This window comes from Bubalus bubalis, chromosome 17 (assembly GCF_019923935.1).
Source record: "Bubalus bubalis isolate 160015118507 breed Murrah chromosome 17, NDDB_SH_1, whole genome shotgun sequence".
NCBI classification, from domain to species: Eukaryota; Metazoa; Chordata; class Mammalia; order Artiodactyla; family Bovidae; genus Bubalus; species Bubalus bubalis.
This window is the reverse complement of record NC_059173.1, coordinates 9557258-9574904: the sequence shown is the minus strand read 5'-3', so window position 1 is coordinate 9574904 and position 17647 is coordinate 9557258. Positions and strand designations below refer to the sequence as shown.

The window sequence follows — 17647 nt, the reverse complement described above, 5'->3', positions numbered from 1 at the left end:
ATCCTACGAATTCAAATGCAATACAATCCAAACAAGTGACAAGTAAAGATCAAAAGAAACAAAGACTATATGTACATTACACAGCGTTCATTCTCCACTGAGTCCTCTGCACAACTCCTAACTGAAATCCATGAGTTAAAAAAAAAACAAACTCTAAACTACAGTAAAAACAAACAAAAAAAATTCTTTCCAAGATCAATTTCTCCTCCTTGGCTTCAAATACACAATTCTCTCCCCTACATAAAATAAAAACAAAAGACCCTAATGACTCTGCTGTCTCTATCAACCATCCTTCCTTGTGTCTTTCACATCTCATCTCTCAAACAAATGGCCAGACCCAAAGGATGCCTTTATTTCTTCACTATCCACCCCTGATTTGGTTTTCACCCCCTCTACTCTGATCTTTATTAGTGCACTTTCAGGAATGACGTCCTTTGCAAATTCCATAGCCCGTTTTTTCTTCATTCTCTTTGAATCCTGAAGCTTTTTACACTCAGATCAGATCAGATCACATCAGTCGCTCAGTCATGTCCGACTCTTTGCCACCCCATGAACCGCAGCACGCCAGGCCTCCCTGTCCATCACCAACTCCCGGAGTTCACTGAGACTCATGTCCATCGAGTCAGTGATGCCATCCAGCCATCTCATCCTCTGTCGTCCCCTTCTCCTCTTGCCCCCAATCCCTCCCAGCATCAGAGTCTTTTCCAATGAGTCAACTCTTCGCATGAGGTGGCCAAAGTACTGGAGTTTCAGCGTCAGCATCATTCCTTCCAAAGAACACCCAGGGCTGATCTCCTTCACAGTGGACTGGTTGGATCTCCTTGCAGTCCAAGGGACCTCAAGAGTCTTCTCCAACACCACAGTTCAAAAGCATCAATTCTTCGGCACTCAGCCTTCTTCACAGTCCAACTCTCACATCCATACATGACCACTGGAAAAACCATAGCCTTGACCAGACGGACCTTTGTTGGCAAAGTAAAGTCTCTGCTTTTGAATACGCTATCTAGGTTGGTCATAACTTTCCTTCCAAGGAGTAAGCGTCTTTTAATTTCATGGCTGCAGTTACCATCTGTAATGATTTTGGAGCCCAGAAAAATAAAGTCTGACACTGTTTCCACTGTTTCCCCATCTATTTCCCATAAAGTGATGGGACTGGATGCCATGATCTTCGTTTTCTGAATGCTGAGCTTTAAGCCAACTTTTTCACTCTCAACTTTCACCTCCATCAAGAGGCTTTTTATAGTTCCTCTTCACTTTCTGCCATAAGGGTGGTGTCATCTGCATTCTGAGGTTATTGATATTTCTCCCAGCAACCCTGATTCCAGTTTGTGTTTCTTCTAGTCCAGCGTTTCTCATGATGTACTCTGCATATAAGTTAAATAAGCAGGGTGACAATATACAGCCTTGACATACTCCTTTTCCTATTTGGAACCAGTCTGTTGTTCCATGTCCAGTTCTAACTGTTGCTTCCTGACCTGCATACAGAATTCTCAAGAGGCAGATCAGATGGTCTGGTATTCCCATCTCTTTCAGAATTTTCCACAGTTTATTGTGATCCACACAGTCAAAGGCTTTGGCATAGTCAATAAAGCACAAATAGATGTTTTTCTGGAACTCTCTTGCTTTTTCCATGATCCAGCGGATGTTGGCAATTTGATCTCTGGTTCCTCTGCCTTTTCTAAAACCAGCTTGAACATCAGGAAGTTCACGGTTCACATATTGCTGAAGCCTGGCTTGGAGAATTTTAAACATTACTTTACTAGCGTGTGAGATGAGTGCAACTGTGCGGTAGTTTGAGCATTCTTTGGCATTGCCTTTCTTTGGGATTGGAATGAAAACTGACCTTTTCCAGTCTTGTGGCCACTGCTGAGTTTTCCAAATTTGCTGGCATATTGAGTGCAGCACTTTCACAGCATCATCTTTCAGGATTTGAAATAGCTCAACTGGAAGCTTTTTTACACTACTGCCCCTAAAGGTTCTCTGAGCCTTTTCTTTCGTCACCATCACACTTTGCTAATTACCCTACCTCTGATGAAGCATCCCTTGACTACTCTTCTTTCCTCCATTTCTCAACTGAGTATCCCAGGGCTCAACTCGAGTCTTTCATTCTTCCTCTCCGTACTCTCCCTTCAGCTCTCCCACCTTTGGTCCCAGGAAGTATTCCTGTAATAAGACTCAACTGAGCCCTATGAAGTTAGACTTGAAAATGTTTTTAAGGTATTAAACCTTAATATTTTTAAGATATTAGTGCTTGTACTACTCAATGGCATAAGTAAGAGAATTCATTCTCTAAAACTAGCTTTTACTCCTAACAGGAGTATTTTTGCAAGCACTTCTGAGAAATGAATGTAAATTTCTAGGCATTTACAAAACCAGAGCATACAGTCAAAGGTTTAAAAGTTAAGACTGTCAGGCAAGGCCTGAACATTTAGTCAAATTTGGAAAGCCAAGCCAGACTATTCTGGGCAAAAATTAAGATAAGGAAACAACAAAAAGTCATGCACTATACTTAGGTCAAATGTGTATAACCAGGTTGAAGAAACAATTAACAAAACTTGGCTACACATGTCCTATTTAGGTCAAGAGTGAAGCCCAAGCCTGAGGCCTTCAGAGGGAAGTGGGTGTGCCTGGCGGACGTGAAGAGTGAGGAAAACAGATAACCCACCGCTCGCAGCCCCTCCTCAGGCACTTTAAGGTAGAAAAATTTCCTGTGCACTTCAAACAAAAACAAAAAACAGGCAAAGAAGAGGATTATCCACGATTATGAAGAAAACTATCTTCAAAAGATCAAAATAAACTAAACTTACAAAAAAATTTAACTTTAACTGAAGTCACAGTTTTTCTTGTTTTCTGGTTAAGTAGCAGTGGACTGTGAAACTTGTTAATAAAAGATGACCTTGTAACACCAAGACCTCCCTTGTGGCTCAGATGGTAAAGAGTCCGCCTGCAATGCAGATCTGGGTTCAATCCCTGGGTTGGGAAGATCCCCTGGAGAAGGAAATGGCAACCCACTCCAGTATTCTTGCCTGAAGAATTCCATGGACAGAGGAGCCTAGCAGGGTTACGGTCCATGGTGTCTCAAAGAGTCAGAAACCAACGAGCTAGCGTTTCACTTATAACACATTTCAAAGGCAACGACTGAAATCAATGACAACTTACAAACTAACATTTCTAGTTCTTTTTATGCAGCATTATTCAAACATCTCCACAGAATTCTCACCAGAATAAACATCTCAAAGTTTCAATGTTGGTTAAATTGTGAAACAAGAAAAATCTTTTCTTGTGGGGAGGGACAAGAAAGGGATAGGGGATGAAGAAGTACAAGCTACTATGCATAAAACAAATAACCTACAAGGATATACAGTACAGCACAAGGAATACAGCTAATATTTTATAACAACTTTACATGGAGTATAATCTATACAAATATTAAATCATTAAATCACTATGTTGTACAGCTGAAACCAATAACGTTGTAAATCAACTATACTTCAATTTTAAAACATGTTTTTTTTTTGTTTTTTTTTTTTTTTTTTAAATGTTTTTAGGGAAAAAAAAATCTTTTCTGCAGTGAGGAACTCTACCTAGAGCCAATTTGGGTCTACAAACGTAGAGAACAAATAACTTGCTTTTATATTGCATGCAGCAATTTTCAAAGCCTTTTCACATGTATGATCTCACTGAATACTGGCAATAACCCTGTGGAGTAGGACAGGAATTAATAACCACTGTACCAAATTCAACCCTGGGACTAACACAAGACTGTGCCTGTGTGCCAAGTCACTTCAGTCATATCTGACTCTATGCGACCCTATGGACTGTATTTGTAGCCTGCCTGGCTCCTCAGTCCATACATTCTCCAGGCAAGAATACTAGAATGGGTTGCCATGCCCTCCCTCCAAGGAATCTTCCTGATCCAGGGACTGAACCAGTTAATCAGAGATGAAAGTGAAAGAGAAGAGTGAAAAAGTTGGCTTAAAGCTCAACATTCAAAAAACTAAGATCACGGCATCCAGTCCCATCACTTCATGGCAACTAGATGGGAACAGTGGCAGACTTTATTTTGGGGGGCTCCAAAATCACTGCAGATGGTGACTGCAGCCATGAAATTAAAAGACTTCTTGGAAGGGAAGTTATGACCAACCTGCTGCTGCTGCTGCTGCTAAGTCGCCTAAGTCGTGTCCGACTCTGTGCAACCCCATAGACGGCAGCCCACCAGGCTCCCCCATCCCTGGGATTCTCCAGGCAAGAACACTGGAGTGGGCTGCCATTTTCTTTTCCAATGCATGAAAGTGAAGGCGCTCAGTCGCGTCCAACTCCATGTGACCCGATAGACGGCAGCCCACCAGGCTCCCACGTCCATGGGATTTTCCAGGCAAGAGTACTGAAGTGGGGTGCCATTGCCTTCTCCAATGACCAACCTAGACAGCATATTAAGAAGCAGAGACATTACTTTGCCAACAAAGGTCCGTCTAGTCAAGGCTATGGTTTCTCCAGTAGTCATGTATGGATGTGAGAGTTGGACCATAAAGAAAGCTGAGCGCAGAAGAATTGATGCTTTTGAACTGTGGTGTTGGAAGACTCTTGAGAGTCCCTCGGACTGCAAGGAGATCCAACCAGTTCATCCTAAAGGAAATCAGTCCTGAATGTTCATTGCAAGGACTGATGTTGAAGGTGAAACTCCAATACTTTGGCCACCTGATGCTAAGAAATGACTCATTTGAAAAGACCCTGATGCTAGGAAAGATTGAAGGCAGGAGGAGAAAGGGATGACAGAGGATGAGATGGCTGGATGGCATCACCGACTCAATGGACATGTTTGAGTTAACTCCGGGAGTTGGTGATGGACATGGACTGGTGTGCTGCAGTTCATGGGGTCACAAAGAGTCAGACATAACTGAGCAACTGAACTGAACTGAATCAGAGATGAAAATCACCCTCCAACTAAAGATTTATCAATTTAAAGAAACCAGAACAGAATTAGACCCTATCTTAGGGTTTCAAATAAAATTTAATGAGTAATCACTTATATTTAGTATAATTTACAAACATGTAAAAAACAATCAAGACACACCTCTACTTTAGTGCCTTTCAAAAAAATCCTTTAGCAGTTCTTCATCATATCAAACCTGGAACTCCAAAACAGAGATTATCAAGTTTTCTTTACAAGATAGAGTAAAGTGAACAAACCAAGAAATAGGATTTTCTATTAGGTCTCTATTAGACTAATGCATATTCATCAGACTAATGCCTTAAAAGTATTTAAAAACCTACCTTTTTCAGAGGCGCTCAATCTAGTCTTATCATGGCAAATGAGTGCATCTGCTTTATTTTAAGCTGCGGCTCTAATGAGACCTATTAACAAAATCTGAGAGGTAATTCATTGTGAGCATCATGGGAACTAACTGTAGATTTTCCCTGTAAAATTGAATTTGATCACCTGGAGCTCCTCTAGATACCCAAGGGGTTAAAAATTCCAGAAGATGCGCACTCTGCCTCTAATTCTTTAAGTGAGGATTAGGAAATAACCCATAGAAACTCAAAGTTGCTGATGTTTCTTGATTTATACATACAACAAATAAAATCACTACTTTCCTTTAAATCCTAAGAAGGAATCATTAAACTCCAGAAAATATAGAATTCTGAAAAATCAAATTATACTTATGGCTCTACGTCAGGGACAGCAATCAAATAAAAGTTTCAGGTGCTAAACATAGCCAACTAAAACAGTACCTCATGAGACGCTCTCAGGACATCCTTGATTTTGCACAGGATGGCTTAATGAAACAGGTAAGAATGATGAAAACTAAGTTACTAATGTTAAAGTAAAATACAATTATAGAGAACTACATAATACCTCGATGCAGTGGCATTTATATCTCTAAAATAAATGATTACTGAAATGTATTTTGAGAAATGCTTGAACAATAGGCATTTTAATTCACAGTACTACTTGATAAATTACAGGCTGACATGGTTACCAACTCTTCAGCTCTCCCCCTCCCCAAGGGTTTATAAGAAACACTGAGGAAAATTATTTCAATACAAATTCATAGTCTTAGCTTCGGCTACTTTTAGCTTGAATCATGTATCACCAAAACATTACTACTACAGCACTGTAACTATAGGCAAAACATGTTTTAAAAATAAAAGCAAATCTAAAGTCTACAATGCTGCTCACACATCTTCAAGTAAATAGTTTCCCTCTGAAAAACTTTCAGCAGATGCAATGATCACAATGCACAATCAGATATGATCACAACAGATACAGTGATACATAACAGAAATCCAAAAACAGATGTAACTCCCATTTGCTCCAGAGATCCACCTTGTTTTTCACTCTCCAGTTTTAGCATTATTCACAAGCATCTGACATAACGATGTCCTTTATCACAACAACATATCACCCCAATATAATGCAGTCCTCAGAGCAGATCTTCAGATAGGCAGCCCAGGGGGAGGTATGCACATTCATTTGTTCAGTAAATATTAATATTTGCCAAACCACCTATTGTATGCCAGGCACTGGACAGAGCACCAAAAGAGAAAGACTTTCATCTGTGTAACTTGTGGTTTACTGACGTCCTTCAAAAACACACAAAATGTGAGGAGCCCCATTAAGGAATTTGGATTCTATTCTAATGTGGCCAAAAGCCATTGAAGAGTTTTGAACAGAGAACTGAGGTGACCTGAATCAGGCTGTCAGAAGACTACTCAGGAGAATGGATGGTGGTTGTGCAGAGAACGGAGGGAACCAGTGCGGAAACTAAAAAGAGATTCAAGCAGAAGAGGGTTGGCTGAGGGTAGTGACTACGGACAAAGCAGCAGAGAGTCAGTGTTAGAATTTTGGTGTCCAATAGTCTAGACTTAGAACCATTTTTCCATTTATATACTTGGGCAAGTTAGTTATACCCTTGAGTCTTGGTTTCCTTATCGATCAATGCTTCTAAAGCTGCAGCACACAGAAAACACAACAAATTATGATATACTATCAATTCTTTGATAACAAATTCATCTGAATGAGGTTCACATGGGCTCACTTCCTCCCCCCAACCCTTGCTTACACCAAAATGAACCCTAACGTAAGTAATTTTTACCAAGAGCAATTATACACAAGTACTGCAGTGACTCCATCAAGAGAGAAGGATGTTTCTCACCCACCTTACGCTAAAACAACTGCTCATATATATAGATTGAGCAAGGTGTTTTTCTCAAATTAACGAAACTCTAGTTTGCACCTTCAATGTGTGTTTTCACATGCATTATTTTATTTCCTCAGTGTTTATGAATAAAAACGAGACAAGGAGAACCTTGCGGTTGACCGTGATAAAGACTGTGGTGTTACTACCAATTATTTTAACTTCTGTCAATCGTTTTTATTTAAAACTATTAAGGGACGGTACCCTCACTCTGACAGCACTGAGACACCAGGGAACTAAGTTACCAGCTTTCTTCTGTAACTATAAGTTTACAAACATTCAGCTGTCTGCAGCTTCCCCTTACATTTTTTTCTTTTTTCAGTGTGAAAAAATTTTTATTGAAGTTGGCAGTTAATAGGATACTGGTGACGTTAACAAAATAACCTATTTGGTATTTTGGTTGAGGAAGCTAGATTAATGTAAGTTTAGGCTTGAACTGATATTAATAAAACATATTCTACTCTCTCTAGAATATAGTCGGGAAACCTGTGCACAGGAGAGGATTATTTTCTGGGTTTTGATTTTAAAAACGATCTGAGGCTTGGCTGCATGAAAAAGGGAAGGTGGAAAACTGAGCAGAGAGATAGATACTTTATGACATTCAGCCCAGGAAGGAAGTGGCAGTACTGAGAGCCAAAGTCAAGCTCTCTCAGGGACAACACCTATAAACACCCTGGTGTAAAGGTTCTGGATCTGCCCCGACACTTATCCTTTCAATAAAGGATGAACTACCCTTTGAAAACCTATATATTCAATCGTTCAGTAATTACTAAGCACGAGCTATAGGCAAGACAAAGTGCTGGGCGCTAGAGGAGGACAAAAGTTAGTGGAATTGCATCCTAACCCTCAAAAAGCTTGGGTTTCCCTGGTGGCTCAGTGGTAGAGAATCCGCCTGCCAATGGAGATCCCTCGATCTGGAAGATCCCCTGGAAGAGGGCATAGCAATGCACTCCAGTATCCTTGCCTGGGAAATCCCATAGCCAGAGGAGCCTGGCGGACTACAGTCCAAGGGGTCGCAAAGAATCAGACAAGACTTAGCAACTAAACAACAGACCTTCAAAAAGCTTGGCTGGGCCCAGTGGCGTGCACCTGTAGTCCCAGCTACTCGGGAGGCTAAGGCTGGAGAATGGCTTGAGCCCAGGAGTTCTGGGCTGTTATGTACTATGCTGATTAGGTGTCTGCACTAAGTTTGGCATCAATATGGTGACCTCTCAGGAGTGGGGGACCACCAAGCTACCTAAGGAGGGGTGAACCTGCCCAGGTCGGAAATGGAGCAGGTGAAAACGCCTTGCTGATCAAAAAGCTTACCATCCAGTGAGGAGACTAGGTATTCACACGTGAAAAGAAGAAGTAAGGCAGACAGAACAAGTGTCAAAAACAAAGAGCTCACTTTCAGTCCAGGTGGTCAGAAAAAGTATCATAGCTGGGTAACAGAACTGACCGAATTTGCTAGAAAAAAAGCAGGCACAAGAAACCAGAGAATAGCATGAACATATGTGTAGGGGCTTTCTTAAAAAAAAAAAAAAAAACTATCATGAAAAATTTCAACATGTAAAATGTATACAGGATAAATGGACTCGCCACTGAGCTTCAACAATCATCAACTCAAGGTCAATTTTCTCTTATAATTTACATGTTTGCCTCACAAAAACCCTAAAGGAACCTATTTTCGAATGTTCCTACATTTTTCACTGACTCCATCTTCAGACAAATCCATACCACAGTAGTCTCCACAAGGCTGACTTTCCTAAAGGCACATACAAATAAAGTGCAAGACTATTTTCAAAAAAATCAACTCTTGATTGTTTACACAAACCAACAGAACAGTGACAAAGTTATTCCAATATGACAAGACAATCCAAAGAGGTTTGCATGTACTTTGAGATTACCTTTTCCATACTTAATATGTTCAATAGTTAAGTTCTCATTGACTATTAAGTTCTCATTGAACTTAATAGTTCAATGAACATGAATAAAATGATGGGGAATTCATGTCCTAAAAAAAAAGCATCACAGGTGAAGTATCTTGGACAAATCCTTTGGGCTCCTGAGCCTGTTTCCTCCTCTATAAAACAGAGAAAGATCACCTGCCTCAGGTACTTGTGAGAATCAACTGAGTGTGTATGTTAAATGCCACATGGTTGGCTCTTTATATCACCCCCGACTGACTTGGGAAGAACTAGTCAGGAAGCAAGCTGCCTCGTTTCCCAATCCTCTCTCCCCTTTCTCAGGATGATGCCTGGTTTCCCAACTCTCTCTCTCAAGATAATGTAAAAACTTTCTCCATCTCAAAACGTGCTAAAGATGAGGAGCTAAGCGTTCTGATTTCAAGGAGCTTCTTTCTTCACCTTAAAGCAAATTAAGGGACCTGAGCTTGAAGCAAGTATTCAGGAGGATAAATCTTAGAGAGTATCAAACTTCACAAAACACCTCCGCCTTACAACACTCCCCACCTCCCCCCAGCAGAGCCGTCCAACATCACACAAGAGTGTGGCCTACCTAGTAAAACACTCCCACTATCCCCACTTCTCAGCCGCTGCGCTTACTCTCTGAACCATCCACAGCCCCTCTACAGCGCGCTACAGACAGCAGGGCGGCCATCAGGACACTGAGCCGGGCCAGCGTGTTAAGAAGCTCAAGATGAGGCATGCAAGGGCACCTGCACTTGCTTTCTTACTCTGTCCACGAGAAAGCGCGAATTCTAATCCCGGTGTTCCGAATCACGTGCTATGAAGAGGCAGTTCACCGTTGCTCAAAATAATTCACCGTTGCTCAAAATCATCAAGGAAGTTTAAACAGCTTTTAAAAAATATATGTTGTCACAACTGTTCATTAGGATTTTCATTCTTCCTTTAGCATTGCTTTCTCTAAGTTATCTTCTTTTTTTTCTTTTTTGTATGTACGTAACTGAAGTTCTCTTTTGAATTATCTTCTTCAATCACCAATCCTCTTTCCCTATGAGAAGACATAATGCGTTCCTCACTTACATAACCCCATCCACCACAAATCATCCCCTGGGTTAAACCTTCATCCAAAGCCATTCTTCTCAGGTATTACTCATTTCTTCGCTGTTCCCCTAAGATAATTACAATGTAGTGAGGTGTAGCACCTTACAGTTCACCCTGTAGTTTGTAAACTTGATTCATTTACTCCTTACAGCTTATGAGAAAGATAATTCTATTTTGTAGGTAAGGGGAAAAGAATGGAGAACTTACTATCTTGTCGAGTTATAAAGCAAGTTAAGAGGTGAACCCGACGTCCAAACCAACTCTAAACGCCAAGCTCTTCCCACTCTATTATGCTCTTTTCTAAGAAGGGAAAGCCTACAGTTCTATCAAAAACCACATTTGCTTCCAACAGAAAACAATCTTCGAACAATCGCTCTAGATTGCAACCAGATTTTCCATCTCTGCACCTACCATCATCCCATTTCTCGCTTCCTCTCCACTCCACTCCTCATGGATATTATCGTCACTCCTTCAACCCCCTCCAGCATATATTCCACCTCAGCCTGCTAAAGGGAGGTGCATCCCTCTCGCCCCAAAGCTCAGCCCTCCCTTCTCAGGACAGGTATAGTTCTCATTCCATGAACTACACAGTACGCTTGTCAGCCCTTAGCAAGGTATTTTATAACTTTTAAAAAGTCTCTTTAAAATGGACACGACTTGTAGCTCCTTCATCCCCATACTTGCCCCAGGGCATCAGGCTACGTCCTATTCTACAGAACAGGGTACCAACCCTCACAAAGATTTCTGCCAGGCCCCACTATCATCAGCGACTTCCTCTCCAAAATCTAGTTATCCGAACAGGCTCCCTTTCCAACCTCTTCAGCAGGGTGTAGCCTCCAGGGTTCCCTGGACTCTTCCCTTCCGCGGCTTTCCTCTGCTCATGTCTGGGCCTCTGCCCACCTCACCAACTCTTCCCTTCACTCCCCATCCCAGGGGTAAGGGGCAGCCCCAGTGGAGGTGGCTCCTCCTCCCTGACAACTTTCAAGTTCGACCTCGTATCACCTGTTCCCAGAAGATGCCTCTCGGCCCGGTGGACCCCGCCTTTGCCCCGACCCGCCCCTCTCCACCGTGTCCATTCCTCTTTTCCAGCAGCCTGCCGCCTCGGGTCGGTTCCTGAGTGCCCATGGGAATCCATTTCCCTCGCGTGGGCTTCCCACCTCGGGGTCAAGCTCCCCTTTCTCCATCACCTGCTCCGCCCATGACCAGATGACATCCGCCGCGGCCGCCGCCTCCTCCAAGCCACTCCTCGGACGCCGGGCCCCCGGCCGCTCACCGCCTTCCGCGAGCGCCAGCCGCCCCCTCCGGCAGGGGGCGAGGGGGGCGTGCACCCCTATGCCGCGGTCCCCAGCCCCCCTCCACCCCGGAAGCGCACCTGTTCCTCCTCTTCCTCCCCGGCCGGCCGCACCGGCGTCCCGACCCCCACCCTCGCCGCGCCCCGGCCTCCCCGAGCCCCGCACTCACCACGAGTAGGTCTGCTCCGCCATGGCGCTGACTCTCGAGGGCTCTGCTGCAGGCTCGGGCCGGGCCCGGCCCGGCGGCAGGGGAACAAACGGGCGGCGGGCTCGTTCGGGCCGGGAGCGGAAGGCGCGGCCGCGGCCCGGCGCTCGCTCGCTCGCACTCTCGCTCACACCGCGGGCGGGCGGGCCGGGAAAGTGACTGGCGGGGAGAGGCCGGCTCCGAGGCGGACCCGCTCCCTGGGCCCCGGGGCGGGGCGGGCTCCGCTCTCGGCCTCCCTCACCGGCGGCGGCGGCGGCGGCTCCGCTGCGGCTCTAAACCCAACATGGCGGCGGCGGCGGCGGCGGCACTGAGAACAAGGGGGCCCCGGGGCGGGCGAACGGCAAGAGGGCCCCGCGCTCACTGCGCGCTGGGCCGCAGGGGCGCCGCGCTCGTGCGGCGGCGGCGGCGGCCCGGGGACATGGCCGGCGGGCGGAGGCGGAGGCGGCGGCGACTGAGGGGGGCGCTAGGCGGTGAGGCGAGGCCGCTCGGCTCACAGCCGCCAAGGGGAGGCGAGGAGGGGGCGGGGGGCGAGCCTTGGCCCTGCGCGGGTCACGTGCCCAAAACACGCTCACGTGACGCGCGCGCCCCGCCCCTCGCGCCGGGCCCATGCGCGGAGACGTCGGTTCCTCGGTTCGAGGCGACTGTTGCTCGCTCGGCTTCTGGCGGTTGCGCCGCCTCCCGCCGCTTGGTGCCGCGCCCTCCCCACGCGGGGCGGTCGCCTCGTGGGGGGGCCTTCTTCCCTTACCCTTTCCGAGGGGCTGCTGCGGCCAGCCAGTCAGGAACCCCGTGCGCGTCTGTTGACTGCCGCTCAGCTGTCACCCATCCATCAAGAGTCTGCTGGCCACGGGCTTCCAAGTGTCAGTCAACCTGTCAGTCAGCAGGCGGGACGCTGCTTCGCTTAGTTGGTCTGCTCGTTGTTTCGTTCATTCGTTTAGCAAATAACTCCACGCAGCCAGCTTTTATTGCGCCCAGGCTCTGTGCCAAGTCCTCGAGGGGCCAAATCGAATACCCCATACTGGCCTTCATGTGATCCATCAACAGATATTTATTGGGTGCCAACCATGTATCAATTCATTTTGCTGGGTCTGCCCTCTGAGCGCTTACATTCTAGAGGAAAAGACTTACAGGTAGCCCAAGCCGACAAAGAAGTGAAGGTGCTTGCAGATGCTGCTAAGTTTTCTGAAGATGATAACACAAGATAATGCGACACAGCGTGAGTAGGTGTGCAGCCTAGTTTCCATGGTGAAGGAAGGCCTGGCAGAGAAGATGACAGCCGACACCTGAAGGATGAGAAGGAGCTGACCACGCAAGAGCAAAGCTCAGGGAACAGTCCATCTGGAGGCAGACATAGAAGTAAATTTAATGGGGCTAGACCAGATTCACGGAGAAGGCAATGGCAACCCACTCCAGTACTCGTGCCTGGAAAATCCCATGGATGGAGGAGCCTGGTAGGCTGCAGTCCATAGGTCGCTAAGAGTCGGACACGACTGAGCAACTTAACTTTCACTTTTCACTTTCGCACATCGGAGAAGGAAATGGCAACCCACTCCAGTGTTCTTGGCTGGAGAATCCCAGGGAAGGGGGAGCCTGGTGGGTTGCCGTCTATGGGGTCGCACAGAGTCGGACACGACTGAAGCAACTTAGCAGCAGCAGCAGACCAGATTCACAGAGTGAATCTGGGGCTTAGGAGGAGAGAGAAGGGAGAGATGAACTGAACCCCGGGGCACTGGGGAATGCTTTGCCAGGAGTTGATGAGACAGTCTGAAAGAGTGAGCCTGTTACTAGGAGATAAGACACTCTTTAGAAAGAGAATGACATGAGGCAAGTCCCAACGATGTGAAGGCTTGGAGTGAGCTTGGATCCAGGAGTGGGATGGATGATTCCTGCTGCAGAGTGTTCAGAGAAGAGACTGAAAGACTGCTCTGAGGCTAGACTGTGAAGGGCCTAGCTAAGCCTCCTGGCCACTTACTAGGTTCATGAATGAAAATGATCAGTGCAGCTCCAGGCTTTAGAAGCATGCCTGGGCAACAGACACAGTAGACTTCTCAGACCCCTAGTCTCCACAGGGAGCAGAGCTGGCACACCCAAAACCAGTATTCTCAAGATCCTCTGTAGCTGGCCCAATTTCAGGCCGGGATCAAGCGCTGCTCCAGTTTCCCAGGACCTGCCCAGCCTTACGGGGGAACACCACGCCCTGAATCTATCTTCAAATGGATCAGTTGGCCATTGCCCATACATCTGCTGCTTGCCTGTTCCCCAAGGGGAACCCTTTCATGAGAAAGCCAAATGTACTTTTCGTTCAGAAGCAATCTCTCCTTCCTCCTTCCCCCACTGCTGGCGACCAGGACCAGTTGGGTTCAATGTGTTTCCTGAAGCTCCACTAGTGAGTCTTGGGAGAGGGCTAGATGATACGATCAGGTTCCCCCCAGACATTTGGAGGCAGGACCCCAAGAATATACCAGACCACCAAGGGCCCTTCCTCTGACCTTTCACAGAAAGATACCAGCCTGCAAATACCTGCTGCTGCTGCTGCTGCTAAGTCGCTTCAGTCGTGTCCGACTCTGCGCAACCCCACAGACGGCAGCCCACCAGGCTCCCCCGTCCCTGGGATTCTCCAGCCAAGAACACTGGAGTGGGTTGCCATTTCCTTCTCCGATGTGCGAAAGTGAAAAGTGAAAGTGAAGTCGCTCAGTCGTCTCCGACTCTTTGCGACCTCATGGACTGCAGCCCACCAGGCTCCTCCATCCATGGGATTTTCCAGGCAAGAGTACTGGAGTGGGTTGCCATTGCCTTCTCCCTGCAAATACCTACCCAGCTCTAAATGGCACTGGATGTGGGGATATAATGGGGAGATGGAAAAGCAAAGAGCCTAAATTTTTGATGTTCATTTAGCCCTTACTACTTTTCCAGATGCTCTTACAGAATGCCAAGTGTACCCTTGAATGTGACACGTAGTCATTCTGAGTCTCAAAAACGTGAAACATCGGGGCCCTGGAAAAGGCTAGAAGCTACTGGCACAAATGGCTTTGGGAGGTGAGGAAGCTCCTTCCCTGGAGAACTGAGAACAAAACCGATCAGACATGTCACTAACAAAACAAAAAGACACACTGTGCCCCTGGGCAGTTCACCTGGGCTTTCATTCCCGCTGAGTCACAGGACTCAAAGCCAAGAGAAAACTCAAGTTTTGGAGGGATGGAACAGGAGGTGCTGATGAAAGAAGGTCAAGGCCTTCCCAGAAGCAAAGGGACCCTTCTGGGCCCTGAGAATCCTGGGCCCTGGATTCCACTGGAAGAAAGGGGCGAGAAGGGTTCTGGGAGAAAGTATGGGGTGAGAAATGAGAAGAAAGGTTTCCTTCTCTTCCATGTAAACTAGAGGCCCCTCCAAGTGTCTCTTGGGAAAACACGTGAACGCGAACCATTATGGGAAGCCAAATAGCACTGGGCAGGGCCAGAGGACACCCAGGCCATGGAAGCCTGTGTATGTGGTCCTGGCAGATGGAGTGTGTGCCCAGAAACTGGTAGCTGGAGTATGTCAGGCTAAGGTTGCCCAGATGGGGAAGGCACCTCCAGGTGCCGGTCAGGACTGCTTCAGGCTTGAAGCCTCCCGGAGAAGGCCAGGCCGGAGTAAATCTCAAGTCTGTGCATCAGCTGGAGGCTGCCCAGCCTGGGGCACCTGGGGAGTCACTTTCAGTCCTTCTGCCAGCAGCACTCAGCTCCAAGCTGGAGCGGTCCCAGGTGGTATCCATGGCACCTCTGGGCCTCAGCCAGGGAGTCAGGTGTGCCTGGCAGGAGACGCAGGCATGGCTCCCCACAGGAGGGGTGCCCGGCTCCCCGCACCCCACCCTCCACCGCTGCACAGGTGAGAGGGCCACAGCTTGTGAAATTTTTGTTGAAAGAGGTAAGGGAAGTTCCTCTAATTATCACCACAGTAATTATAGGATTGCTCCTCCTACCCAGTGTGTTCAAAAGAGACTTGGTGAGTCTCCCCATGACGCGTCACCCGCCTCAGGTGCAGGCTCCAAGGAGCAGGCGTTGCCAGGTTTGACTGGGCTGCGTAGGCGCTGCTTCTGAGAGGGTTAAGGGCTCAGGTCTGACCAGGCCCTGCCTGGCTCTCCAGCCCACTTATCACCTCTTTCCAACACTCCCTTCCAATACACACATACACACACACACAGACACAGAGTGAACCGCTTGCAGCTTCCAATGGGCTGTGCTTTCTGCTTCTTAACAGCTGCTCGTAAACTTGAGGCTTGGTTTCTATCTCCCCGGGATTCCCTGGTGGCTCAGTGGTAACAAATCCGCCTGCACATGCAGGAGACACAGGTTCAATCCCTGGATCCCATGGAGGAGGAAATGGCAATCCACTCCAGTATTTTTGCCTGGAGAATCCCACAGACAAAGGAGCCTGGAAGCTGCAGTCGTGGGGTTGCAAGAGTCAGAAATGACTAAATTCTATGTCCCCTCCTTCAGAAAGTCTCACTTGAGCAAATCCAGGCTGAGTTAGACACTCCTCTCCCACATTCCCACAGACCCCTGAGTTTCCCCGTGTCCTTTAACTTAGCACAGTGAACGGTCAGTGCCTGTTGACTTGTCATCCTCTCCCTTGGGCTGTGCATGCCTTATGGGAAGGGACTGTGGCCAGTTTCACCTTCAGATCCCAGTGCAGAACTCAGCGCAAAGAAGCTCAAAGTTCATGGAATGAATGCTTGAGTGAGCGAAAAGGCAAACCAGGTTTCAAAACAACTGGTTCTACCTGATAGTCCCATGACTCCCATGATCTCGAATTCAGCATCCCTCCCTGTTCCCCACGACCTTCTCTCTGACTGAGAAAGAGAAGCCTTAAGGGAAGAGAAATCTCTCTTAGGGACATGGGTAAGACAGAGGATTGAAGGGAAGGGACATAATGCTGATCTTATTAGGTATCAGGTCACTTTCAGTCTTTGATCATGAGTTCCTTTAAAAAAATTTTTTTTTTAACTTTTTAAGACCAATTTTAGGTTTACAGAAAAATTGATGGGAAGGTTCAGAGAGTTCCCACACACCCCTTCTTCCCCAACAAGTTTTCCCTTATGATTTACATCTTGCGTTAGCGTGGTACGTTCAGTACAGTTGATGACCCACTAATGGTACATCCTTATTAACTAAAGTCTGTAGTTTACATTAGAGTTCACTCTCAGTGTTGTAGATTCTGTTTTGACAAATGTATAATATGTATTCACCATTATAGAGAATACTTTCATTGCCCTAAAATTCCCTTGTGTTCATCCTTCCCTCCCTCTCTCCCACCCTCCCACTCCCCCCGCCCCCCACTCACTAAATCCTTGGCAACCACCAATCTTTTCATTGTCTCCATAGACTTGCCTTTTCTAGAATGTCATATAGTTGGAATCATACAGTATGTAAACTTTTCAGTTGGGCCTTTTTTTTTCTTTCCACCTAGCAATATGCTAAGTCTTCTCTGTCTTTTCATGGTTTGATAACTTTTCTTTTTTTAATCACTGAATTATATTCCATTGTATGAATGTACCAGAGTTTGCTTATCCATTCACCTACTGAAGGACATCTAGGATGCTTTCAGGTTTTGGCAAGTATGAATAAAATAGAACAAATATCTTTGTGCAGGTTTTTGGAATACCATGGGATTTTTAGATGTGTGCTGTTTAATTTCTAAATATGTGGGGCTTTCCTAGCTATCCTATGGTTATTAATTGCTGATTTAATTCTGCTGTGGTCAGAGCACATCCTCTGTAAGGCTTCAACCTTCTGGGATTTGTTAAAGTTTGTTTATGGCTCAGCCTTTGACTTATTTTGGTGAATATTCACAGAGATTTTGGAATCTATACATTTTTTATGTTCAATTAATTTATGGCAAAAGAGGCAAGAATATACATGATGAAAAAAACAGTTTCTTCAATCAGTGGTTCTGGAAAAACTGCACAGTTAC

At 46.2% G+C, this 17647-nt stretch overlaps 1 protein-coding gene across 3 annotated transcripts in view; it reads right to left on the bottom strand.

The window, feature by feature from the left end:
- SPPL3 (signal peptide peptidase like 3) overlaps positions 1-12182 on the bottom strand; it is a 98941-nt gene extending 86759 nt beyond the window's left edge. The window contains exon 1 of one of the 3 annotated variants that reach the window (XM_025267491.2): positions 11669-12182. In XM_025267491.2, the coding sequence (XP_025123276.1) occupies positions 11669-11691 (23 nt within the window). In that variant the 5' untranslated portion in view covers positions 11692-12182. Of the gene's footprint in view, positions 1-11394; positions 11436-11668 lie in introns of those variants that run through there. The other 2 variants (XM_025267495.2, XM_025267490.1) reach the window with 2 other exon arrangements.
- Between the last annotated feature and the right edge of the window lie 5465 nt (positions 12183-17647).